At 36.6% G+C, this 27,524-nt stretch overlaps 1 protein-coding gene across 1 annotated transcript; it reads right to left on the reverse strand.

Moving 5' to 3' along the window:
• Positions 1-1,333: 1,333 nt before the first annotated feature.
• LOC108761324 (tyrosine-protein kinase Drl-like) lies at positions 1,334-27,524 on the reverse strand. Its single transcript, XM_018507780.1, has 3 exons — positions 26,941-27,524; positions 1,413-1,540; positions 1,334-1,369 (listed from the first exon to the last, which is right to left on the reverse strand). The coding sequence occupies exons 1-3, from the start codon at positions 27,065-27,067 to the stop codon at positions 1,334-1,336; spliced, it is 291 nt and encodes a 96-aa protein (XP_018363282.1). The 5' UTR covers positions 27,068-27,524.

The raw sequence follows: 27,524 nt of genomic DNA on the forward strand, positions 1-27,524 counted from the left end.
ATAGCAATCACAATCAATGCTGTAGCAGTTAGAACGGTGATTTCCTTGTCGTTTAACATCCCATCGAGGGAGAACCGCGACTTTTCACGTTTTTCCCGCGTTCTCTACCATATCGTGAGGGGTTTCGAGGGCGCGTTTGGTTTCCTTGGTGACCGAAGGGAGCGCAAAACTGAACCGCATGGTGTATACCGGCTTGCTCCGTCCCTTTCACGCCCAGGCCATCTGTTTGTATTTCATATTGATAGAGTATTGATACAGCCCTGCATTGCCGTGCCTCACCCCTCACGAGCTATGCCAAGCCCCTCTTAACCCTCGGCGAACACCCCCGGTAAACCACCGTGACGGGCCACCATCCCGCAGCGGAACGTAAACGAGGATACCGTGTGTTACCATTCCAGCCGGATCACGTGTTTACTTTGTTCCGCATTGTTGCGTCTCGTTAATGGCCGGCGGAAACGTTTTACTCGAGCACACGGCAGATCCATTTTAACATCTCTTGGCGACAGTTGCGAATATACGAATTATGATTCCTTTCGTAATCAAAGAAAGTAGTTCTCCTTGTACACGTTTGTGATAACCTCATACGACGTATACGTTGTATATTAAAGGAGCTAAAGCTTTTTGCTTCAAGTAGATTTTGAATGGAAGCAAGAAGTCTAGGTTTATAAACTTCCTTTAAGAGACCGTAAACCGTAAATTGTAAGTGACGATATGTCGACCGGAGAACTTACGCTTTTAAACCGTAAGAATTGGGTTGTACTCAACTCGCTTAAATTTAACGATTAAAGCCTAACTGCGCAAAAACAGTTTAAAGGCAGACATTAATGTTACTTAACCTCGGTCGGCTTACTGCTTATGGCCTCTTAAAGCAAGGTTGTGGACCGAGATTAACGTCAAAACGATATTAAATATAACTCGTACATGGAAAGAGCGATTTTGCTGAAAGATCTAAAATTTTGTTGATATAAATCTGAAAATAATTTTGGTGGAACCCAAATTGATAACTAGAATATAAAAATTTTTTGCAGCATTTTTTAATTTCCCACATAATTATTTTGTTAAGTGGAAATGGAGCGAGAAATGTTCAACACAAATGAGTGAAAAGTAAGTCATATTTGATCAAGGCGAGGTTTAGAGTTCATATATTTTTGTATGAATTTTTACAATTTCCGATTTAAGCAAATTGCGCGCTGTTAATACTATTCATTTCTAAAACACTGTACATAATTTATTGCGAAAAATAAATAAATGTAAATAATTATTTTGATATAGTTTAACAATTAAAATTATTTTCAAATCTGTATCCAGCAAAATTTTAAATCTTTCAGAAAAATCATTCTTTTTGCGTAGAACTGGATACTTGATTGCGCTAGAAGCGTCTTACAAATAGATACATATATGTATATACATACCGGATGTCCTACAAGGCTCTGCCATGAAAATTCTAGGTCCGCTATGTTCGCCGGCACAGGTACGACGAAATTCATCGCGTACGTGTTTACCACCCCCTCCCGAACGTAGTACAACTCGGCCTCGAGTCCTGAAAGCAGAATAGCAGAGTGTATCGATTGGACGATCAATTATGAAAAAGCTGTACGATGCCGCCGGCAAAGTTTACCTCCACCTTCCCTGCCCCGATGAATCGACCGATCGCGAACTATACGGCACGTGCAGCCCTTCGTTATAAGTTGGGGACATTGACCACGGTCGCGTCTTCTTTACACGAAGTATCGCAGTTGCACGGAATTCATTTCCATGGAAACTTCAGGAGACAGAATAATGTCGCCATAGGGAACTTCTCGTTTCAACGGCACGTGAATTGCGCAGAATTATTGTCGGAGCTTTGATAGAGTATTACATGAGCTTTCCTCTGAATATATCTTTACAATATTTACACTAGTATACTTATCTTTTTCTCGATCTTATCATAGTGTGCTGTCATAGTGTGCTGTACATTTATATATAACTTGTAGCGATAAAGATTAAATAAAAATGGGGAGAACGAAAAGTGAAATGTCTATCACGAGTGCACACGTCGACGTATGATATCGGCGTGACAAGAGGTCTAATACGACGATTATTATCGGCGTATTTCGCATACGACGAAATCGTATCTCGGGGAATATCTACCGCGAAATAACCACGGAGATTCCGCGAACGGATTTATAATACGAATCCGTCGATGCCAGGTACTCCATCCTACCCTGCTCCTCGGTGCACATCCTCCTTTCTCAGTGGATCATGATCTGAAAATTCCTCTTGGGCACTCGCACGTATAGTTGCGCCTCCGCCCTCCTCGCCCTCCCCCCCCCCCCAGATCGGATGCGTCATCCGTCTGCCTTCACGTATGACTACGCAATTCGATATCACGCTCGCGAACAAGCTCTGTCAGATATACCGTACGTACATAGGTACCTACCGTCATGTTCGACGTCGTGTTATGACGCAACGTGGTCGCGTTTGCACCGCGATAAGATCCTTTAAAAAAGCGAGATATTCAGATCCGGAGTGCTGTACACTCGATGAAAGAGAAGCACATAAAATGCAGTAAAAGAGAGGAAAATGGAAAGAACAGAGGCGAAAAGGAAATGTGGAGAGGATCGAATGTTTTACAAATCCGTACGATATCCGTTCTCGCTGTGAGCGAGAATACTTGTCGCGGTTTGACGAAAGTTAACACTGTTAAAAATTGAAAAGCCTTCACCTCCTCGCGAACTGTAATTCGTTATTAACACGTCTTTGATTAAACATTGCAATTTAGCTTTTAATGAAATTATATAAACTCTGTAACTATTTCTATTTAAATTTAAATTGTTACACGGTAACTTTTTGTTGAAAAATATTTTTATTGTTATTTCTAAACAGAACTGTTTTCAAACATCCTTACGTAACACATAACACATTGTATAGTTAGGAAAGTTTTAACTGCAATAACAGATTCACTCTAACTCTAAATGGTCTGACTCTGCAAAGAGTTCTACTACTTTTGTGCTTTCAGTTCTTCGATAGTTGAAAGAATTTATAACATTTAGTTTCTTGATGAATTTTTATTCACTTTTGAAAAACGTACTAAATATTATAGAATATAAAATCGCAATATATAAATATTATTTTAATATTTCGAAACTCTTATTAAAACAAAACTATTTGTCTGCAATCGTTAGACATTTATAATATAATTTTTTGTTATTTTTATTTGCATACAAATTCATATAAATATAAAAATAATAAGGATTCATAATTAAAGTAAAGATAGAAAAAGGATGCAAAATAAAAACATATATCAATAAAGCAAATTTAATGTAACGAAAACATTTAATAAACAAGTTCACATAAGTTCCCTGCAAAATAAAATCTTAATGAAATTAGAATCTGAAAAATCTTAATGGACTGTACAATCTATATTCTTCGCAAAGTGTTGAGCAAGACGCGAACGCCTGTGATACGGTTTAGCGACAGCTTAACGTTTCGTGAATATACGTATACATTGAAATGCTGGTAGTCGAAGTTTAAGGCGGCGGGCGTCGGGCGGACTCGAGGGTAAGCGTAGTAAGAAGATTAAGTAACTTTCTACTTCGTGCACCGGGTCTTACGAAGGAAAGACTAACACCCGGCAGAGAAACTGATAATGACAGTCGGCTGTGTATTAAGCGAAACATCCGCGAAATCGTATTAATCCCTCTGTACTTCATTTTATTATCAGACGTTAATCCCGGCTAAAGTGGAGAGTCGTGTCTGACTAAGTAAACGCGTTACCACTTGCACTTCAAGATGCCCCGAAACTCGTTCCCGAAAATGGTCTCTTCCTAATAGTATCGTGTTACGCGTATCCCGCATTTATACATTTTCTGTTTCAAAAGTATAATGTGTTTAATAGTATTTATCATATTCAAAATTCTTTAAGTTGTATGGAATAAGGTAAATTTCAGTGACTAGACATATACGCTATGTCCGGATATTTACACAAAACTTTATATTTGTTTATATTATTATTAATCTCAAATGCTTTTTTTAAATATAATATTATAATTGAATTGTAATTTTTGAATTTAATTAAATTATAATTTTCTAATAAAAAAAAACATTTGAAAGATAATAATAAATTTTGTGTAAGTATCCTGACATAGGTACATTGAGACATTTGCCTGAATAAAACTATCCTTTACTCGCGTAGTTACTCTCTAAAACTTTTAAAGTGATCTCACTCTGAAGAGTAAAATCTCACTCTTTAGAGTGAAATCCACAGAATTTAGAGAGTACCTAAAACACAATCTCCTAAAGCTGAAGATAAAAAAGTGACTAGCGATTTATATTGAATTTTTGTTTCAAACTAAGGGCAGCGTAAATTAAGAGATTTTATGGATAGGGATGTGCTCTATCATATAAATGCGATACTTCAGGATATAGACGCGCCTTGAGCCGGTGTGAAGTTGGTACCCCATTTTGAAAAAATCGATATTTTATACACAGTTCCATTTGCACCCACAATAATTCTACAGTTCCTGCTAAGTTTTAACAATAGTTCCGCTGATTTAGCTAAAAAAAAAAATTTATAAATAGGGTGTCAACTTCATGTAGCACCCCAAGTATCGCAAAAATTAATTTTTATCACGAAATTCTAAAGTTCTCGAAGAGTTCTACAGTTCTTGATAGATTTCAGCGACAGTTCCGGCCTCTAAGTATTTTTAAACAATTTTTTAAAGTGAGAGACAACACTCCACCGCAAGAGTAAAGTACCGCGTAACGGTCAGTTCTCGCCGACTTTTTGCTATTTTACTACAGTTCTACAATAGTTCTAATGCTTTTTGTAGGTTTTGCACACAGTTCTGGCCTCTACATATTTTTAAACAATTTTTTAATGTCAGAGCCAGCACCCCACTACAAGAGTACCCCACTCTTGCGGTGGGGTGCTGGCTCTCACTTCAAAAAAAATGTTTAAAAATACTTAGAGGCCGGAACTGTCGCTGAAACCTATCAGGAACTGTAGAATTCTTCGAGAACTTTAGAATTTCGTGATAAAAATTAATTTTTGCGATACTTGGGATGCCACGCGAAGTTGGCACCCCATTTATACAATTTTTTTTTAGCTAAATCAGCGGAACTATTGTTAAACTTAGCAGGAACTATAGAACTATTGTGGGTGCAAACGGAACTGTGTATAAAATATCGATTTTTTCAAAATGGGGTGCCAACTTCATACCGGCCGCGCCTTGATCTCTCACCGACATCGAAATTCTCTCTTTGATTCATCGTAAAAGTGATGCGAATGACTTGACTAATGGGAACCTTTTCATTACGAACGCCAGTGAACGATTAGCTTTCAGTTCCAGCCAATTAAATCGCTCGCTCGCGAAATGGACGCGTGCGGCCAGCCGGAAAATCGCCAACTTCCGATGGACGCGAATCTTTATTATCCAGCTTTTTCCCCTTTTTCTGTTTAACGCGTTGCGAAATAGTCGGGATGCAAAGTTGTCGGGGATATTTATACGTCGGTTTATCAGTCGCAGCTATCCAAAGCCGTACCCGCGGGAATGCCGCACACGTAAAACGGAACCAGCTTCGAGATATAGCCGAAGCAGCGAGAGCAAGCGAGGCACGATCGTGCCGAGAAAAGTGCGGGCGTAACAGTCTCTCTGTCTCACACGCGCATCGTGGAGGAGCCTGAGAGATTCAGTCGGTGTGTTGGAAAGCCGGGAGAAAATATTTCACAAGAAGATAAATCTTAGACGATCCCACGAGGTACGAGCACGCGCAACTAACTCAGGTGGATTAAGTTCCGCGATATCGTCTGGGGGTTTTGAGTGGGCAACAAATGGACATAATCAGGTTGTGCGCCGCTCGCTGTGGCACAGCCGTTGCATTACGTTGCTGGGATTACGTGGAGACTGCGTAGGCGACTCCGCGTATACCGCTATCGTAGATTTCATTTCACGGCATCCCGCATCTTCGTTTCGACGTAGGTACATTAAAGTTTGGGGCGGCGAAAAGTTAGCGGCGCGAGCAAACGTGTAATTGCACCGCGCTCTCTGCACATGGTTTCGCAGCGTCGTATACGTTTGTAGGGTCTGCAGCTTAAATTGCTGCTGCACCTATGGGGCAAACTCTACTACGCGTGCGAAAGGATGAGAACTAATAGGTATGTTAAATGTGTATTTTCTCTCTCCTGAGAGAAATAAAGTAGTTGGTTATTTAAAATATAACCTACGTGTACGGACTTATTTTGATTTTAAACGAGAAGTGGAGAGTGTAACATTCTCCGCAGCATTCTTCGAATTCCTTATATTGAGGATCTATCGCTAGTGAAACTCTTCGCGAAAAGAATTCCTTTCATTCTGTTAAAAATTGCTTGAAAAATAAGATGTTACTTATTGCTTTCGCACACTTAATTCCATCGGAGATATATTCATAGAGCTGTCACGTGTCGCATTTCCTGCACGGCAATCTTTCTTCAGTCTTTTACGTAACTTCGAGAAGTACCTGCGTATAAAAGTTTCCTATCTTTCAAGGCATGGAAATTCCGTGAGGCGGACTTGAACGATGTAGCGTGCAGACATGCGAGCGCGCGTGCAAATATCATTTATTTTATCTTTTATTACATAGTTTGTCCTTTCATATGATAAAATCGCGGTCGAATCCATCAAATCACGTGACGTATCTCCCACATGCAACCGTGCGAGATCACTGCGGGTCATAGAGCGATCTATCAATTTGCCGTCGAGACCATGGAAGGAAGAATTTAGGAAGAAGGGTGGCTGGTTCTCCTGTCTTATCCCATGGGAGATGGCTCGCCGTTGGATGAGAGCACGGGAAACATGGAAGATAGTTTATGGATGCTTCTTCAGAAGTGAAGCTTCATCTACGGATAGGGTTTCCTGCTTTGATGGCGCTAAGTAGAATATCGTGTTTGGCATATCAACGACTACCTTGGGTCATTAAAGCAAAGTGCGATTTCACTTACGGTGTTACTCTCGATTGCCTCTAAACAGAAGTCCACCATTTCTGAGGATTACGACTATCTTATTAAAAATTTTGGTTACCACAAATAATTAATGATTTATTGAATGGACAACCTATTTTTTAATTTTTCCTTAATTAAATGAATTAGAGATATACTGAAAGACATATCGTTTTAAGTTAAATACACATGTGTGCCACTTTAAGGTAGAAAGTCTCACTCTAGAAGCATATACCATACCAGGAAAATTGAATTAGCATAGGGATTGACGTTGTGTCTCGCAGACTGATGCGACGCCAAATTGAATTTGAAATGAACGCGCGCGAGTAACTGCGTTTCGTACAATCCTCTGTCAATAACGTAAACGGTTTGTAAAGTTTAAATTTTAGAGATCACGCTCAAATATATAAAGGATATTCTACAACTTGGTGAGTTTTTAAATTTTTAATAATAGGTTCTCTAACGAATTTGAAATCGAGTTTTACCTGGCAAAAATATCGAGAGATCATTATTTGTCGCAACTTTTTAATTTCCAATATCATATACTTTGCAGCTAAGGTTTAAATCAAGAGTCTATTAAAATAAAGTTTACAATTAAAGAATATGATTTCATTGCTTATTTATTCTCCTAAAATGTAATTTGCGAGAAGTGCTTCTTCCTCAATTATTCTACCCCTTCAGTAATATATGTATAATGTATGAGATCTATATATATTAATTAGTAGAAAAGAAATATATTTATAATACTGAACATTCTTTAGAATTTCGACGCTATTCAATACGTGGAAGTCTTTCTAAATTTTATTTTCATGCTAACTGGATGTTAGAATAAAGCAAACTAATTTGTTTCGTGTTATCTTTTGTCCTTACGTGAAACTAACAAGTCTAATTTATTAGCAGGGTTCCATGTTCTAGCATATGCTTCCAGGATCGTTCACTTCTAAGTCTCGACAATCCATTAACATTGCACACCGCGCAATTTGTATTCGCCTAACAGCCATGCTAAGCGACGAGGAGCATGGATGTTCTTCAAGTGGATATTCCAAGCGTGCAAAAGGGAAGACACGCGAGGGTTCGATCAGGGTCAGGAGCCAAGGTAAACACATTAAGGATACAACATCCTGCAGGAAACATCCTCCGCCGATAGGGGAACTTCGCGTGCGTCGCATGGCTGACTACGACGGAAATTCGAACGTCTCGCGGATCGCCGGAGATGAAAAAAGTCGCGTATATTCTCTGGAAACTAATCTCCTGCTCTCGGATCTTGTTTCCCCCGATCGCCTTTTCCACTCGTTTACCCCTTTGTCAGTAATGAACCGCTCTTTTCCACCAAACGATATCGTGTCCACGTACTCATGTTTTGGATACTTGACTCACCCTTTGTTTAACTTTGCCAGAAGTTCTAGCGCGGATTTCTGTTTTTTTTTTAGATACATTACTTCGTGGCAATTTGCCAATAAATTGATTACTCCACTTGTTGTTATAACATGACGATGATATTAATGCAATTATAATTATATTTTGTCACGCATTGAAAAAGTTGCGCACTTTCCTCATCGTACTTTTATCTGATAAATATATTTGTCTGTTGTATAAAAATTGACTTTATTATGGTGTCTGTGGTTTTTCACGAACGATAGATTCATCTTTGGAAAATTTGAGTTGAATTTAACACATTAAATTTAACAATAAAACTAGATGTTCTTAGATGACTTAGATATATTGAATTTTTATAAATTAATATGAATGTATTATTATTTTCAATGGTAAATCGCTTATTTTATTTGGAAAAATTTTCTAACAGATTAACATAGGCTGTGTTGATAGGGTTAAAAAATTATTAAAAATTTGATCCATAGAGCGTATGAGTTTTGAGGATGTCCTATTGAGACAATTTTTACTACAAGCTGTAATTATATGGATTCACACTATGTTCTCCACAAGGGATGATTATATTTCTGTTTGCGAAGAGTACGAATTTGGATAAGAATGCGATCTTAAGAAGAATTTATATGTTAATTTGTTAGAAGTTTTATCACACTGAAGAGGACCTGTCGTAAGAAGGTCGAAACGTCTGTATGTATTTTGTATGTATTGTTGCGCTAATGCTATCTTAGGGTAAACACATAAACATTATATTACTCGAAGTATGACTTCTTTATCTTGTTTTATATTTTGACTTATTGTTATTACTGTGTTGCAAATGTTGGAGGAACTTTAATGAATGAAAGAGTCGCGAGGAACAATCGATACTGGTGCATCGAGCCGAGCGCAATGCGGCACCACGACCTTGAGCAGTTTCCACGATTCATTTTATCTGAGTCATTTATCGCGAGATCCGCGCCTTGCGAGCGTATGCGTTGGCGCCGGATGGAATTCCGTAGGAGTCATTTATTGTTCCCGGGGCGCGCGCGTAGAGTGCGCGGCGTCACGTCGACTAGTCGAATTTGCAATAAAGAAGATAGATGCGATGGAAGGAATATCGCCAGAAGCTAATCTTTTACTCTTCCACTTCGTTCGGTCTTCCTCCTTCATTCGTTATTCATTAGAGTCCACCTTGTTTCACCGGCAAAGCGATACGGTACGAGTTGCATTTCGCTACGAGAGACTAGACGACGTACGAGGGGTTGGAAGCATAAGTAACGTGGATTTACTTCTTTTGTCTCTTTTATGCCATAAAGATACAGAAATTTATTATACCTTCCCGTATCAAAAATATTCATGATGTTTCAGCAGATTTTCGTTAATAACTCCATTTATGTAGCTTCCCGCATTTTTTCACATAGTTTCCTCCCTTTTTTTCGTATCAGCGTAACTTATTTGATTTCAAGCACGAAAGGAACACATAACCAATGTTTTATCTTAGCAACGTTTAAGTGACCAATTTTTAAGTGTCTATTTGTGTACTTGGAACCAAAGTAAAAGAGGAAAGCGAGAAGCAAGGGTTGTTAGAACAAGCTGGCGTCACTTTTCGCAAATTATCTCGACGAAGGTCCGAACCAACTCTGATCGCTTCTCTGCTCGTGAGTTTTCTCTGAAAATTATCTACATTCGTTCAACGGCAGTCTCATCTCTTGGAAACCTTTCCCCATTCTATTGCCGGCTTTCTCTTTGCTCGGTTCGTTTCTAGTTTTCGACGTCTTGTCCGAGGTTTCGTCGGATAGTTGGCGTAAAAGAGCCGAGGGCGAATGCTGCGGAAAATCAACGATGGACCAGAAAGGGAAAAAGGAGAAAAACGAAAGGAAAATGAGACGAGAAAAACAAGGAGTAACGGAAGAAAGACAAAGAGGATGGAGCAAAAAGAAGCGAATGAGTCTTTCGGGACGGTTGTTCCTCGAAGTTGGCCGCGAAAGAGCGTCGCGTCCTCATCCAGTTGAACGGGATGTTTGTCTTTAATTAAAATCAGTCGCAACTCGCCTGTTCCACGAAAATTCGCCGTTGCTTTTCCCCTATCGCACGCTCGGTTTGTCTCCCTCTCCTGTCGGTCGCTTGTCGCTTTGTCGGGCAGAATTCTTAATATTCAATTATACCCCCCCGCTTTTAATTAGTTGCGCATGGCCCCTCGGGCGCGATTGTCGGCGAATGGTAATCGTTCAAGCCAATAAATTTGTTGTTTCAGGTAGATTGAAACATTTATTAAATATTGATCCGGCATCACGAGAACGACGTGAATATTACACGATCCGACCCTACCCCTTTCTTTCTCGTTGCTCAATTATTGCAATGGCATTCGTTAATTTTGGAACGGTAGCATTAGCGATGGCTAACGAATCAGCGCACCGTTAATGTCAACGGTTCGTAGGGCACGTAAGCGAGATATTTGGATTTCGCTCCAAAGTCTGCACATAGCTAGGCCTTTCCTGTGCAATTCACGACCTAATGCAAATTTAACTTTTGCTCATAGCAAATTTCTTGTGTAACGAGAGCACTCCTCTTATCCAACTATCTTACTTTATTCATTTTACGAATGTAGACTGTTTGTACAATCACGTTAATTTACATTTACGTTAGTCAGCAACCTGTTTCCGCGCTAATTCACGTTACATTGACATTAACTGTTTAAAACAGAGAGAATAGAATTTGCCAATCTATCAGTAACAGGATGAGATACAAAGAAAATAATCGATGGATAATTGTGTTGACTCACAGTTATCATAAAATTATTTAGCCCGTCCATTTAATCACAAATTTAAATCGTGTATTTAAAATTTTTAATAATACATTAAAATATATGTTGATATTGATAAAAGAATAAACGCGTGAATTACTATTATTAAAAACGAAAGGCGTAGTAGAAATATGAAAAAATTAGATAATAAATATGGAATACAGCCTTAAAAAAATTAAATCGCCTAAAAGTATTTTACGCTTTTTTTAATAACAAAAACTCAACGAAATTTTCCTCGCGTGTCATTCTTTTAACGGTTTAACGTAGGTCTGTGATAAAACCTTCCTGTTTCCTCGGCGACGGTAAATAGTTGAAGCTATAAACAAACGGAAGGTGGCTGCTGCTGTGAAAAACTGTGCTCGCGAGAGGAGCGACGCGACGGTGGCAACCGAGGGATGAATGCGAAAAAGGGGCCACCGCGATGCAAGCTTTCATTACATCGAGACTACAGCTGTACGGAAAAAAAGGCAATTTTATTCACCTCTTTGTTACGGAAGTATTTTAACGCTAAACCAAGTTGGACGCTATTCACAAATTATTCGCTACACGGATTTCTCCTGAAAAAAAAGCGCATTCAATATAAACTGCACGATTGCAGCGGCGTTCGTGCATCGATTGTCATTGTTTGACAGTACGTGATGTATCCCTGGTGGAAGCCTGAAGCAGAATCGACACATTGTTGAATGCAATCTATATTTAATTGATCCAGATAAAAGATTTTGCTGATCGAACAATAAAATATGACTATTGTTTGATAAAATTTAAATTTTTTTACGTATTGATTTACAAAAGAGATTAAGACTGACTCTGATATGAGCCTTTTAAATATGATTTCAAAAAAATTGATATGTGTATTGTAACGATATTCTTTGTTTTAACTTCAATAGGAAATCGAAAGAAAAATACATGTTTTTTTAAAGACAGGATATTTTTAAAAAAGAAATTTCCAGAAAAGTATTAACGTAATTGTCCCTCGCTTTATTAACTGTCGAAAAAGTGTGATAATGTGCTCCAATCTGAAATGAAATAGACGTCGTGACACGTGTGGCTAAATCGATACAATACATATAGACTGAAACCCGCGACAATTCATTAGAACGATCACAGTAACGAGGTGGACAATGACCCAAGAAGCAAAGAAATAATGGCGCGTCCGTTCAAATAAAGCGAACGCGTGAAGCGTAATTAGCGACAATTATCGCGAGGAGTAACGTCGATGAGATACAAACGCGCCGACAGTTCGTTAATGAACGTAATACCAGCGATACATCAATTTAATCGAACATACGTTAAGTGTTCCATTAAATTTTAACAAACACGTAGTACATTCGATGCTAGTAAACTCAATTTAATTGAGCTAAATTAGGATAGGGCAATACATGGAAATTGTAAAATCTATGTCATTCCAGCAATTAATTCTCAAAAGCGGCACTTTTTATATCAATTTAAGTATATTAAATATTTTATTGTCAATTTTTACATACATTTCTCTTTTTGTTAATAATTCAAAAAAGAGAATTACTGCTTAAAATCTTCAAAATAATTTATCAACCCCTTCTGTAATATCTATTTATTATTTAGCGATAATACGTCGATAATACGTTATCTTTGAGAACGTATATCCTACACTTCGTAGCTCATCAGTCACTACAACTATCTGATAACACGCCGATTAATTAACGCATTCCTCTAAGTAGCGAGCAAATTAATAAACTAGATTGCTAATGCTACCCTGGCGTTATTGCGAAAGCAGTCAATCTCTCTAACTTGCCTACCATCAGACGTTTTATCAGCGATCGTTAATCGCCCTCGAGTGACGGTACTTCCTCTCCGTGCTTTCCTTTCACGCCCTTTCCCAACCCCTTTCACTCTTCTCCTGTCTGCCTAGGATGACGCTTCTCGGAATGCACATTCATCGCAGGATTTAACAGGACTGAAATTTGATTACTTTCCCTACGACATTCTACTTTACAATCGGCTGGCTATCTCCGCGAGTTTGCATAATTTGCAGAAAGGCATGTACGGAACATACAGAATGCTCTAATTATCGCAGTTCACCGAATCTGTTTTTATGTATATATTTATACATTTTTTAAATTGCGATCGTTTCTCCTTAAAAAAATGTAAATATAATTTAATATAATTGAAAACAGTAAGTTTTTGTTAATTAAACTTGTGATATACAATATTTTTAAAAAGTTTCTAGATACTTTTTCTTAGTGAAGTAATATATAGTTTTCCAACTGAAATGTCAATGAATAAATAAACATTTCTACGAATGTTTTTAGATTGATAAAAGTTGTAGAAATATATTCCAATTTTTATTAAGAAAAGTCCGATCTCAAATCAGAGAATTTTCTAAGTAAGAAGAGTGAAGGTGGAACTGAAGAATTAGCTTGCAAGAAATGGCTCTCAACTCGCGAAGGCTATAAGAAGACAGAATTTTCGATCCTTTCTCGCGATCCATTCTTTACTTGCCTTTCTTGTGAAAAATAAAGGACGCAGTCTGAAGAGAAACGCCAGGAAAAAACGAGGCAACGGTGCATACATATAAAGCTTCCGCAGAAGTGGTTTTGTTCGTAGAATTGGTCGATCGCTACCGCAGCTTCTCAATTAACCATCGCTGATTAAGAACTTCGTCCGACTATTCGTGTACGGGCGATAATTAGGCGCGCTCAGCTATCCGGAATTTTTAATTGGGAACATCCAACGGAAAAATTTTTGTTCTTCTTTGACGACTGGCCTGGCAAAGCTATAGAAAAAGAAAAGCGGAAGTTCCGACGCTGTCAGAGAATGCTAATTAAATCGCTGAATAGAACGTTCTCGCAATCGTATGAAAAAGTTTGCGTCGTTTCGTTGGCGATATTAATTTCGTGAATGAATTTCATTGTTTGAAACACAGATCGAAACGCCACGGGATCGCAATCATTGAAAGAATTCATCTCAGAATCACTATCGTGGATAATTTATCGTTTCTAAACAACAACGTTTTTCGTCAAAAAATAAAACGATTACGTAATTTATATTATAAAAAATTACGCAATTTATGTAATATAAAATTACGAAATTGATATTATTTAAATATTTTAATAATGCTCTTCATTTTTTAAATGAAGCGTTTATTATTACATGAATAGCAGCAATAACTGAATTGTGTAAACCGATTTTTATAATTTTCTGTTTTTTCATCTTTATGTATTAAACAATAGTTACCGCTTGCTGGCGTCAAAGCGAGTTTGTGCCGCAATTATATATCTAACACGAACAACGTACTGTACCGTGTGCCAAGTTGTCGATTGTTCGCGTTATGAAGTTTCAATCCAGCACCGCCATGTCGAATCGAAAATCGATTTCGATAATGTCCCCAATGCATTGACCTGACTCTTCGAACTAGCGTTCTCACTTTGTTAATAACGATAAATACCTTTTCAAAGTGCGGAATTAACCAGGTAGTTTCAAACGAAGTTATATTATACGCAAGAGGGTCATTGCAATATGTATTTATTCCTTCGGAGGTATATGAATATATTTCTAATTATATTTCTGTGTAATGCACTTGACTTTTTTTTAAACGTCTCTAAGTATATTCGCTAAATAATGCTAAAAGTATGCTGCGTCAAACTAAATTAAATAGCAACTTTTTGGAATTATCATATATTTTTTAAAATAAAATTCAGAAAATATGAATTTTTTTATTTGTTATATTTAAAATAAAATGTATTTAAAATGTCACAAAAAAACCGACATCGTTATATTATTCTGTGTCGCAATTTTAATGATACAATTTTAATGACACAAATTTTTAATGAGTTTTAATTTTGCTCAACTTTATCTCTCTCTCTCTCTCTCTCTCTCTTTCTTTCTTTTATAATGAGAATTGTAAGAATGTAATTTTCATAGAAAACGTTCTGTTTAGAGAGATGTCGACCTTTTCATTTATCATACTACTTGCACGCGACGATGCACCTATTTCCGCGCTGTTTCCATAAATCCAGACGTATAACTGTCTTTTAATATTCAAGTTCTGACAAAATATGCCTACAGAATAGATCGAAACTGTTTTTACTGAATTGTATCCTATTAACTTAGCTAAAGGTTAAATCGAAAGTGCATGTCGGCATACGGCTATGAAGCTAACGAGCATGTTCAATCATTTAATTGAAAAAATAAATATAAATTTTTTTATAAACTTTTTTGAATATATTTAATGTTTTTTAATTTATTGTAAAAAATAAAACTATTAAGAAGATGTAAAAATAGCACAAGTTCTCTCTCTTTCTCTCTCTCATATTATTTTTCATAAATATAAATCTGTTTAAAAAACCAAAATTTTGAAATGTATCTGTACGAGGAACGTGAGATCGTTTTTCACATTTTATCGCTATCGATTTAACACCACATTTTCCATTCTTGATATCTCATGATGTCTGGCGACTAATTGTCAATTAGGATAATTGATCACGATGGAATGCATGCTCATTAGAATGTGAATTGTGCGTAGCATTGTGGACCTCAATCACACGCTGAATATTCATTCGGTGTGCAATCGATATTAATTCTTCTGGTACCTGTGGTTTTTATCAACATGCGCATTACGATTTGTAGAATAAATGAATAATGTGTATATACATACATAAACGCGCAATAAATTACTGAAAAAAATAAATCCTCGCATAACGTAAAATTCGATCCGAGTTTGCCGGAGAACCGAGGTTTTCAAATAACTTGTATCATACTTGTTATTTATTTTATTTCATTCTTTAATTTTTTAATGCCGCTACTCCCTACATAGGGATCTTGTAATATACATACGAAATAAAGAGAATACACCGTGAAGATTTACTTTTGCATATTTAATAGTCGTTTAAATCATACCCCAATAAAACATCGAAAAGCCGACCGACATTACGATATCGTTTGATTTACAATGGAACGAACGATATTATCTACGTGGAGAGACCGAGGGATACGTGAAAAGAATAAAACACAGAGGGGATCGGACATCGCGTCGAGGAGAATGGGGGGGTGTAAAAAATGTTCGGGAATCACGAGCAATTTCCATTGGTCGCGGCTGAATGGCTATCGCACCTGCAGGAAGATTTCATACGGTGATAGGTTTCGACAGGTACTACAGGTACACGCAATATATATAGCCATAGGAAGCGGCGGCATAGACGATTTTCTGCGCATTTTCATTTGCGCTTCCATGGAAAGGCTCTCGCACTGTGCATTTTTCCCTCGCTTTTACTTCTCGCCGCTCTCGCTTTCGTTTCTCTTCCTCTCTTCACATTCCCTAACCAGGCTTGTCACAAATTCCTCATCTCGTAAATAAAATTTCATAACTTTTAACTAAATACAAAGGAGTACTACCAATTACGGTCAAAATTAGATGTTAAAATGATACAAAGATATGTATTGTAATATTATTTTAAATAAATTATATTTATAATTTTAATATTGTGTTTCATTTTTCCTGAATTTTTAGATAAAATTTAATTTTTCCTGACTTTTAATAATATTTAACATTTTTGCTATATTTTTGTCCTAATTTTAAAATCGTTAAATATTTTGTTGAAAAATCAATTTAACATGGTAATGTTGCTGATACTGCTTACATTTTTAATAATTACGCTAATAGTATTCCAAAAATGCGTAGATGTGATGTACGTATATTAAACATCTCTAAAACCAAGAATTTTAATTTTTTAAAAAGTTTTGCAAAATTCCCTTGACTTTTCCCTAACTTGCCTGACAGTTTTCAATTTCCCTAATTTCCTGATTTCTACGATTTCCAATTTTGTGGCAACCCTGCTAACGAGTACCTTACAAACGTGCGCGTACAGCGAATTATTCGACGACTCGCCTCCTTCGTGTCTCGAATCTATAATTCCGCGAAATTATTACGGGAATCATCGATATTCGGAGTCGAACGAACAATTTACTTCGAGAAAAGGAGATGATTTGGAAAACGTGGGTACATGCAACATGACGTATACGTATATTCCGACGCTTTGCTTCACAAATTTGTTCCTGTCGAAATGCTCGTGTACCACGTCATCCGATTAAATGAAGGAATTAAATGACGCCAAATTTATGGTATGGGTGGCGCATGACAGCGATATACAGCGTCACGCTTTTTGTTACATTATCGATCCCATCAATCGACGTGTACGCGTCCGATTTGTACGTATAACGATGTCAACGCTTAACGTCATACAACGACATGTGTATGTGCATGTAGAGCGTAAAAGGGTGTTCTTTATTTTTCGAATTGCATCCTTGTTTTAGGTGCATCGTGCTGCGCGCTGACACTACGATGGAAATATTTAAAAATATTCTAACGCTTTTTGAAAAAGTAAATACAACATATACATATGTATATGTACAATATATACATATATATGTATATATATATATATATATATATAATATCATGCGCATGCGATATAAAAATATTAAAAAGCATTCTGCGTTAAACAAGTAAATTATAATAGACAATAAAAAAGAAAATAAAAATATTTAAATACATTTCGATGCACACAATTTAGAGAGCGAATTTAGAGATAAAAGTCGGATCAAGTATTTAAAAATATTAAAAAACGATACATTATAAATGGAATGGTATCGACATTTCAAAGACACGAAATGTATTTTTTTTTTATCAGATGCGTTTTCACCGGCTTGAAATAACATTTCATCGCTCGCGTTATACGTGTACAAGGGTCGAATACACATAACGAGTTTAATGTTTGCCAATTAATACGAACGGATTTGACCCTAGCTGCACGTACAAATATGTTTAACCATGTATGCACGGATATCGACGTATGGGCGAAGCGGTACTAATGTGCAAGTGCCAGGGCGAATACACGTGTAGCCAACACCTCTATACCTATACTATTTGCCCTGTCCCTACGAATATCCTATGAGACCACTTCGTACGTGATGCGTGCACGGTGCATTTGACACGTACCATACGTCACGTACGAAACGATGAGTTCTCGAATCAATAGAAGTCTTTCAAGCATCCGACGAAAAAAAAGATTAATAGTTGCGGCGCAGATGCATGGATAGAAAATAGGAATGTGACAAGTAGAAAGCATACAATCGTTCACCTGCTATACTTAAGTAGTACTTGAAGAAGAATGTAAAAGCTAAAACATCCCTTTCAAATGTAGATTCAAATTTATTTCGTGTGAACATTTTAATAATAATTGTTTAATTATTAATGCAACATTTCGTTCTTTTCTATCACTTATATATATGAAAATTATATGACTCTATTTCTAAAATAAGATTCCTTCCAAAATTAACTAAAACCTGCGATCAGTTGCACTCATTTTTAAAACAAGAACTGGTACGTTTCAATATTGTATTCTTTCGTTATTAGATTCTATCTTACTCTAGAAAATCAATATGCAAGGCATATATGGATATATATATATATATAATGTAAGGTATACATAAAGTATAAAACGTAAAAAGCAATATGCTTTAGCTATACATCAATGGCGTGTCGAAGGATAAATTTTCGTCGGCGCATCTTCGCGCGTTTGCGTAAATCATACGTGTCTGCTGGTACGCGAACGGGACGCGTGTAAATATGTACGAAATCATGGATATGGAGAAGCGTGCATATCGCGACCGTCCGCGTTTGTACGGTCATATCAATTTCCTGTGTAAGCCGGCCGGCCAGCCAGACGGCGCGGCGGTTAGCGCGCTCGTGAATCGGATTGCAAATCAGCTGCATACTTGCTAGCCGACAAATTAACTGTGATGTATATGTGGCGTTTACACCCGACATCGAATAAACCACGCATATAGAAAGCTAACGTCCGTTTCTCCAAGAACAATTGTATTTCATAGAAATCTCCTAACTTGTCTCAGAAATCGCACGCGATTGACAATCGTGTACTTGAAACCTTGGCAAAATTATTTATGAAAAAGTTAATTATTAGTAAAATGCACTCTGAAGTGTAGCGATCCTTGTAATTTGCAATTAAATCTAATATTTCTTCTTCTTAATGCTTCCTTATTTCTCTATTATTTTTTAATCATTTCATTGTATTATAAAAATGATACTTTGACAATATTTCTATCAAGAGTTAAAGTAAAATTTCTACTTAAAGTAATTAATTCTGCTTTGTGTTTTTTCTTTGAAAATCGAAACATTGATTCCTATCTTTTATGTAAGTTGCCAGTAATTAAAAAAAGAAAGAAAACTTTTCACCGTGAAGGCGACACTCCATCCTCGTCGACGTGCTTATCAACTCAAACCCTTTCACAATTTGTCGCACTTACAAAAGACGGAAACACGGCGGCGTAAACGCCGTCAATTACAGGAAAGACGTATTAATTAATCTATTATCGCTGGATCAAGGGCTTTGCAGTAACGCGCGGCTGAAGAGACACGGTTGCTCCTACGGCGAACGCACACGGCGATCGTGCGAGCTGCATGTTCAATCGCGGATCGCGCGAGTATGCGTGAATACGGGTGCAAGTCTAGGGAGGTTCGCTCACGCGGCTATAAACCATGGGCGGTTTACGTTATCGTATGGTCGGATCTACCCGTCGGCAAACTACTGCAATTTAGGCTAACGTTGCTGCTCCACCTTGTTGCCACTAGCCAGCGCCCGCTCGAGGAAATTAATACGGTTGGACACCACGTTTGTGTATCTGATATTACGTATATAAATATAAATAAAGAAATTTTCGAAAAAGAAATTCTTTATATTAAGAAATATAAATAAAAAATAAACTTCAGCTTTCTCGGTCTTTTATTTTATTTATAGATTACCGAACACATCTAGTGGCCTCATTTTTATATATATTATTTTATTAAATATATATATATGTACACACTTAAAAAAGAAGTGTTTAATTTTAAGATATTAAAACGTTTTATTCTTATCTCTGTTTTTTAAATATTTAAAGGTGTTTCAATTTTAAACTTTTTCAATAAACAAAACGCTAGGTTTGGATTTAAAATTGAAATATCTTTAATTATTAAATGTTTGTTTTGCAAATATAAGTATATATACATATATACATATACGGAAACTGCCAAAAGTTTTCAGTCAACATATAATTTTGCGATAATTATTGTCGATCTGTTTTTCAGTTTAAATTATAAGTCAGTATAAGATTCTTGTTAAAATCAACTAAGAACACAATATTTAAATATTAAAATATATTAAATACTTGTATACTAGAGATCTTTTGTAAAGATTCTTTATCTAATTGTAAATACTTCAATGAAATTACTCATTGGCCGGAAATTTTTGACAGTACTATATATATTCATCTTGCTTTCACTTTTAAATATTTATATATATTATAAGAAAAAAAAATATATATAATATATGTACAGCTTGTCCAGTGTATTAAGCTCCATGAGTTCGCTAAACCCAAATGACTGCGCGGATCAATTACCTCGGTGGATATTCAAAATAATTATACTTGTAAAACGGGGAAAAAGAGAGGCAAAAATAGTGTAATATTTCATAATAAATAAATAATTTTGCGAGGTGATGCCAGACAATGTACATCTATGTAATGGAAGGAATTAGTAACGAACTGTTCGTGACCATTGCAATAATTAAATAAACTGGGATGAAGGAAACCAGAAGCGAAAGGAATTGTTCTAGAGTAGAAGCAATTTGTTCAACGGGCGGGAAAATTGGACGCTCTAATTCCTTCAAGTTTGAACGTCGAAATCGCATAAAGAAATTAGATTTATCATACGTAGTGAATATATCCCTTCTTCTGCACATCACATTATTATTCCGAGTACGTAGATAATTTTTTTTAATCTTTTGCATCTCAAACGTGATTCTATATACACAATAAACTTTTTTCATTTATCTTTAAATAAATAGAAGAATAATTTCAAAGTTTATTAAAAATTCATATAAAATCACTAATACACAGGGTAAATTTGCTTAAATTGTACCTATATGGTTAAATCGTACTGTGGATGTAATTTTTATTTAAAGAGGTTTACACAACGCTCTTAGTAGTACAAAATGAAAACAGTAATTAACCGATTACTAAACTGTTTACATTTTATATCGCCAAGAGCGTTGTAAACATCTTTAAATCGAAATTAAATCGAAATTAAATAATTATAATATGATTTAGGCACAGATAAGGTTTAAAAACAAGTTTATCCTCTAATAATTATTAAAATATAAAATAGTAAATTGGAGCACTAGCGCAAAAATAGCGAAAACGTCAAAAAAATGTTCATGAGTGTAAGAAACGTGAGAGAGATACTCCATGAATGTGCGCGATAATCTTTTCGCGTAATACTTTTTTTAATGGGTGTTCTTGCGGAATAATCGATTTTCTCGTGTCGTTTCCAGCGACACGGCTGGAGCCAGGGGAATCGACAAGGGTCGTTTCACGAGCTAGTCCGATAGTCGACGGCAATGAACACGTTGTCGGTTGTTTGTCGGAGCGTTTCGTGGTCCAGACAGGACAAACATACGGAGACGACTGCAACGAGAGTACATAGTGTGTGTGTGCATGTGTCGAGAGTAAATTAAAAATCAATTCTAGAAACGATTTCGAAGTTCCTGCTTATTACGCGCAACGTACGATTCCCGAAGTCTGTACGCAAGAAAGACACGAACATCCGTACGACAGTCCAATAAATCTGAAAATCGGTTAATATTTTGATCATTTTGAATAAAACAAATTACCTATATTTTTACATAAATCAAGGACACTAATCATATTGTCATCAATCATATATATTAGTATTATCTTCCGACTTAAACTTACTATTTATTTAATTTTTCTTATCATACAAATAAACGCAAATTGGACCTAATACTGATAAAAGTATTAGATATAAAAGAAAGTAAAAAGGACAGAAATGTATGTATGCTATTTATATAAAATTATATTGCTCCGAGATAACTTCGTCGAGAAGGAAAACTCGATACTCTACATCGTTGAAGCTGTGAGACCAGTTGACTAGCGCGAAGCAATTTCGGTAGTAAATCCATGTTGCCGAGAGACAACTCCATTCGAGGAATAAGGATATTACTTCAAAGCACAAGCTCATCCCGCGTCTTTCATCACACCGTGAGAAATCCCCTGCCCAATCAGAACAAACCCCGTGTAAACGTTCCGAACTCGACGGCGGAAGTAAATGCTGAATCCGCACGGAGGTGTCAGGTAATAGTCGACTCGTATCTTCGTCCTCGCAAAGGGAGGACGTGTGTGTGTATGTATGTGTGTGCAGAGGTGGCACTGAGTATTTTCTCTCCTTCGCTGCCCTGTCCCTTCACTACCCCTTCCCCTCCTACGTAACACACCACCTTCAAACCGCCTTTCTCGCGCACACACGCCGCCTTTCTTTCTCTCCATCTCTGTCAACTTTCCTCTTTTTATCCTTATTCCTCTCGTTCCTTTTTTTCTTCTTTCTCTCTTTCTTTTTTGGTGCTTGCACAGAGGAGATGCCTTTCCAACGGAACGAAGTTTTCCGGGGAAGTAAAGTCATTTCGCTCGTGCAATCTAAGTTAAGTGACTTTCGAGAGCCCTGGCGACGAAACTTACCCCACCGCTTACCTCCTCTCAGAAGCAACCCTTTCACTTTCCCATCGTCCTCCCGCTTTCCACCCCCCACGGCGGAATCCGAAATGTGACGAAGATTACCCTGTATCTAGAGATTCGCGGTCGCTCGGGGCACTTGAAAAATAGACTCGTTTAAGGAATGGAGCCACCGTCCTTTTTGCTAAATTTGCATCATACTCGATGTTACGTAAACTATAAGATGGAACAATTAACTTTAATCAATTACGACTGTTTCGCTTTTGTAAGCGATAGTATAAGAATTATTTGAATTAGTAATAGATGTGTGTAAAATAAAAGATTTAATTATATAATATTTCGTCAAAGATGGATCGAAGTTATATATGTCAAATTAATCCGTTCTATCGGTATTATGAAATTTAAATTCACCGTAAATATTTCCCATCCATTTGTCGCATTTTGATAATTAAACCACTTCTCATATTCTTACTTTTAGAGGAGAAATGCGCAATCACTTATCATTAAGTAAATTGCACTGGATATGTATAAAAAATCCCGTAGTTTTTAAAAGATGAGAAAGAGGAATAACATTATTATACAAATTTTTCTGAAAGAATAATCCGAGGGGATAACCACTTAATGTAATCGTGGGACAGAGTCCTCGAAATCATTATAAAATTCATATTAAATTTCTATGTATAATCCAATAATTACGTATGCAACCACGATAAATCATTGTATAATATTAAATAAATTCATATATTTTACCAAACGACTTCGTATGTAGCGAAAAAAATTATTTGTAATCAGATGAAATCATATGATGTCATGTGTAATCTGTGGGACAGTATTTCAGCTAGTGGTTACCCCCTCGGAATAATCACTTTCGCTCTAAGAGACACATCAGTAAAATTAATAGAAGATAAATTTAAATCATTCCCGTAGTCTCAAATTTCATATAAATTACTATATTCAACTCGTCTCTAATCTTAATAACTCTTACCCTCTTATCCGTACTATCTCTTCTTAGTTGATCTTAGAGATGTGCTTACACCGCTCGTGTAATTCTGGCGAAATTTATATATTTCGAAGATAGATCAAAGTTACTAGGAGAAGCTGAATTAATCTGATCTATCGATATATATGTACATATTACGAGATTTGAATTCATCACATTTCCTATCTATTTACCGCATTTCGATAATCACACCATTTCCTATCTACTCTTCCTCGTGGAGAATATACAATTATTTATCACTAAATGGACTGCGCCAGATACTAACTAAATTTTTAAAAAATGCGATAAACCTTTCCGACCCGCGCTCTCAGTTCGCGAGCGAATTCACTTCTATGTGTATCCTTTTCCCTCTTTTTTTGCATACTCGCCGGTGCGCCATATTTCGCGATTAACGTGAAATGTACGAAAGTGCCGTAGCGCAATCTATACCGCTGCAATACACGAATCCAGCGGAACGTGTCGGATCGCTCTGCCATTCGGAGTGTCGCGACCACCGGGATTGCCTCGATTTTCGAAGAGTCACGAGCCGCGCCGGCCGCTCGTAAATATGGCGATTTTACTTTTTTTTTTCTCCAACCCTCCACCAATCCGTCCAGCTCCACCAATCCGACCATCCTCATTGCGCCTCCGTGCAATCGACCAACGTCGAGTGGAGAACGCCTGGTCCACGATGGTGCGGTGCCGTCGTGTGCACGGATATGAATCACGGGACCGTAAAGTGATATCGGATGGAACGGAGACTTTCTCTCCTAGGTATGCGTGAGCATGAACCTAACCTCGGGGCCCGGTATATAGTCGGCGACCATTAAAACGAGTAGCTCGTGCCGCAAATTGCTGAAATGACACTCTTGCCATAATCGGTCTCGACGCTTAATTCACTCTTTCGCCGGCCGTTTTACGATTTCGCCTTCGCTTGCGATGCCACAAAGTGTGCAACCACCCCTTCCCTTTCTCGTCGATACATATCCGTACATGACCCCAAGTTTTTTCTGCCCGCATTTGTTAAAACCCCGGACGAGTCTCGTGAAAAAGTTTTTCCCTCGCGACGCGTTACAATCGCGTTAATTGCGCACTGGGGATGCAGAACGATGCAAACGTTAAAGAGACAGAATTAGATAAGGTACAAGGGATAACACAATCACTTGGCTTGCAATTATAAACATGAAAGCGGGAAGAGAATATTCCGATGCTAATTAACATTATTATGCTTACGTTACGCATATACATATGCATCTTTATTTGCTCCAAGATAAAAGGAGGAGATACAGCCTCATTTATTCTAATTAATTAAGGTTTTCAAAAAAAATTATCAATTTTTGTATAATGAAAATGTGAAGATCTAATATTCTACATATATTTTTAGAACTTTATTTTTATAATTAATAATCGATAAAATCGTTATGACATGTAAGAAACTCTTTGTTCTCAATAAGTCAGAATAATGTTATGTGATAAACTTCCCAAAAACATAAAAATAAAAGAAAAATGTAAGAACAAAAATATACAAATAACGGAACAATGCAACAAAAATAATATTAATACAAATAGAATATGTGAAACTAAATTATATAAAAATCAAGAAACATGTGACAAAGTAAGCGATAGATGAGAATGAAAAGCCGCAAATTACGAGGATTAAAATTAAAATTAAGAAAAGAAAAAGAGAAAAAAGAAACAACAAAGAGAGGTTAAAATTAAAATTAAAGTTAACTTATCTCAGGAAGAGAAAGAGAAAGAGAAAGAGAGAAGGAGAGGAATTTAAAAAATGAGATGCTAATTATGCAGAGATTTATATTATTCTTAATCTTCCGCTGGCAACATGAATTTTAACTATTCCGTCAGCAATAGAAATCTTCGAAAAAATAGCGAATTTTTTATTGTTCCGGATTATATAAAAAGTCTAAAAAAATTTTGGTACATTTGTCAAAGCTTTAACAACGAGTTTCTCTATCACAGTATTATAAAAATCGGATTGTATTTTACTTATTTTTTACAGTTTTAAATTTATCTACCAAAATTCACAATTAAAATGTCAGTGATACCTTTAAAGACCTCAATTGCTGGCGGAAGATTAATATCTCGCATATATTAGTTTCGCGAGAAACGTCTAATTTTTTATCATTAAAGCTAATCCTCTTAACAACCTTCTCGCTACGTCACTTTTTATCTCCATTTTTTTATTCATATTATATATTTGTAATGATTTTTATTGTTGGTTACGACTTCACGCACAAAATCTATGACAACATAATAATCGTTTGGTTTTGCAGATTTTCTCTGATGTCAATTTTTTTTCACGCGGTCGCCAGCTTTCGTTTATTTTCAGAAAATACCGCATCCGACACGACGACAATTGTAATGGGACTTGTTAACGAGCTGCGGGAGAGGAAATTTTCATGTTTACCGCCACGCGAAAATGTACGCGAGAGTTTAGATTGAATGGAAAAAGTGTAAAACAGGGCAGAGGATGGGAGAGCGTTTTAACGCTTTTGCAACTAACGCTTGCGCGGAGTTGGGATGACATGATGTCATGAGAAAAAGATTGCTCGCAAGAAGAGAATAGATTGTTCTATTAATAAATCAGATAAAATTAAAGTCTGTAGTAGATGTCGGATATGTCAGTTTCAATGTCAAAGTGTGAACTTCCTCGTAATCAATTTTAAATCATTTCTGTTATAATACATGTAAATTTAAATAGCAAAGATTGGTTTTTTTAATTATTTAATCATTTAAATAATTTTTATCAATTAATTAAATCGCAATTAAAAGTATAAACTAAATGACCCATCAGTGGATTTTGCATGTAATATGATATTCGAATATAAAATGCATAAAATTTTTTATTACATTTAAAGTTTCAAGACATATTTAAAAAATTAAACAGACTACTAAATTTATGTTTAGGAAATTTGTATTGAAAAAATTCACGTTATTTTACGAACGCAATTAAATATAGGTACCAGTACGAATCAAATACGCAAATAAAATATAATCAGGTATACAAACATTTTTTTCATACGTGCATTCAAATACATTTTATACAGATTTATATTTTTAATAAATTCTAAATAAATAAAAAAAAAGAATAAATTTTGAATAAATAATAAAGAGAATAAAATTAATTCTTTCCAACACAACACATATTTAATTCTGATAACTATTACACAACACATATTTCATTCTGATAACTATTAATTTAATTTTCCCTATCTATGTTACATGTCTTTTATGTCAACATCGAGTAGCAGTCCTACATACCTAAAAGCTTCATGACCTGAGAATGGCTGATGAATATATTAAAATAGCCATCGCTGCAGCCGATCAGAACAAGCAGGACAAAAATCTTGCACCGCAGGAGATCGCAAGGACCACCACACCACCGCATTGTCTTACATGCTCCGTACGTGCCACGCACCTGCCTAATCAGTTAGTTTTAACTTCAACACCGCGTCATCAAAAATTGCAGGGAAATCCTATCCATCCCTTTGGCATCAACTGCTCGCACGTGGTTCCATTCACGGACGTGCCCTGCCATTTCTCGCGCTACCCCTCAAGATATACAAGAGTCTCTCGATTACTGCGCTCGCAAAGATTTAACGGGCTTCGCGATCATTAAAAAAAATCATTGTAGAAAAACATTTCGTCCATCCCGGTGTACGAGAAAGCAAATTTTAACCAATGTCAGCGTTTTCAGTATCTTCTTCGCGCGCGTGCTGTCATAAGTCGTTTCATGATCGAGCGCGTTCTCGAACGGCGAGACGATCACATGGCACTGCGATGCGCGATGACGAGACTAGGGTGGGTGTCCTGGCGCAAGGGAGGAGACGACGTCGTCGACGACG

This window comes from Trachymyrmex cornetzi, unplaced genomic scaffold (genome assembly GCF_001594075.2).
Source record: "Trachymyrmex cornetzi isolate Tcor2-1 unplaced genomic scaffold, Tcor1.1 scaffold248, whole genome shotgun sequence".
Taxonomy (NCBI): Eukaryota; Metazoa; Arthropoda; class Insecta; order Hymenoptera; family Formicidae; genus Trachymyrmex; species Trachymyrmex cornetzi.

What these genes read in the sequence shown, in the direction of transcription:
- LOC108761324 (XM_018507780.1), bottom strand. Translation starts at nt 27,067, where the DNA reads ATGCGGTGGTGTGGTGGTCCTTGCGATCTCCTGCGGTGCAAGATTTTT. An exon ending in TCAGGTCATGAAGCTTTTAG is followed by an intron (nt 1,541 to 26,940) that starts GTATGTAGGACT and finishes TTCTGCTTTCAG; the next exon opens with GACTCGAGGCCGAGTTGTAC. An exon ending in AGAGCCTTGTAGGACATCCG is followed by an intron (nt 1,370 to 1,412) that starts GTATGTATATAC and finishes AGACGCTTCTAG; the next exon opens with CGCAATCAAGTATCCAGTTC.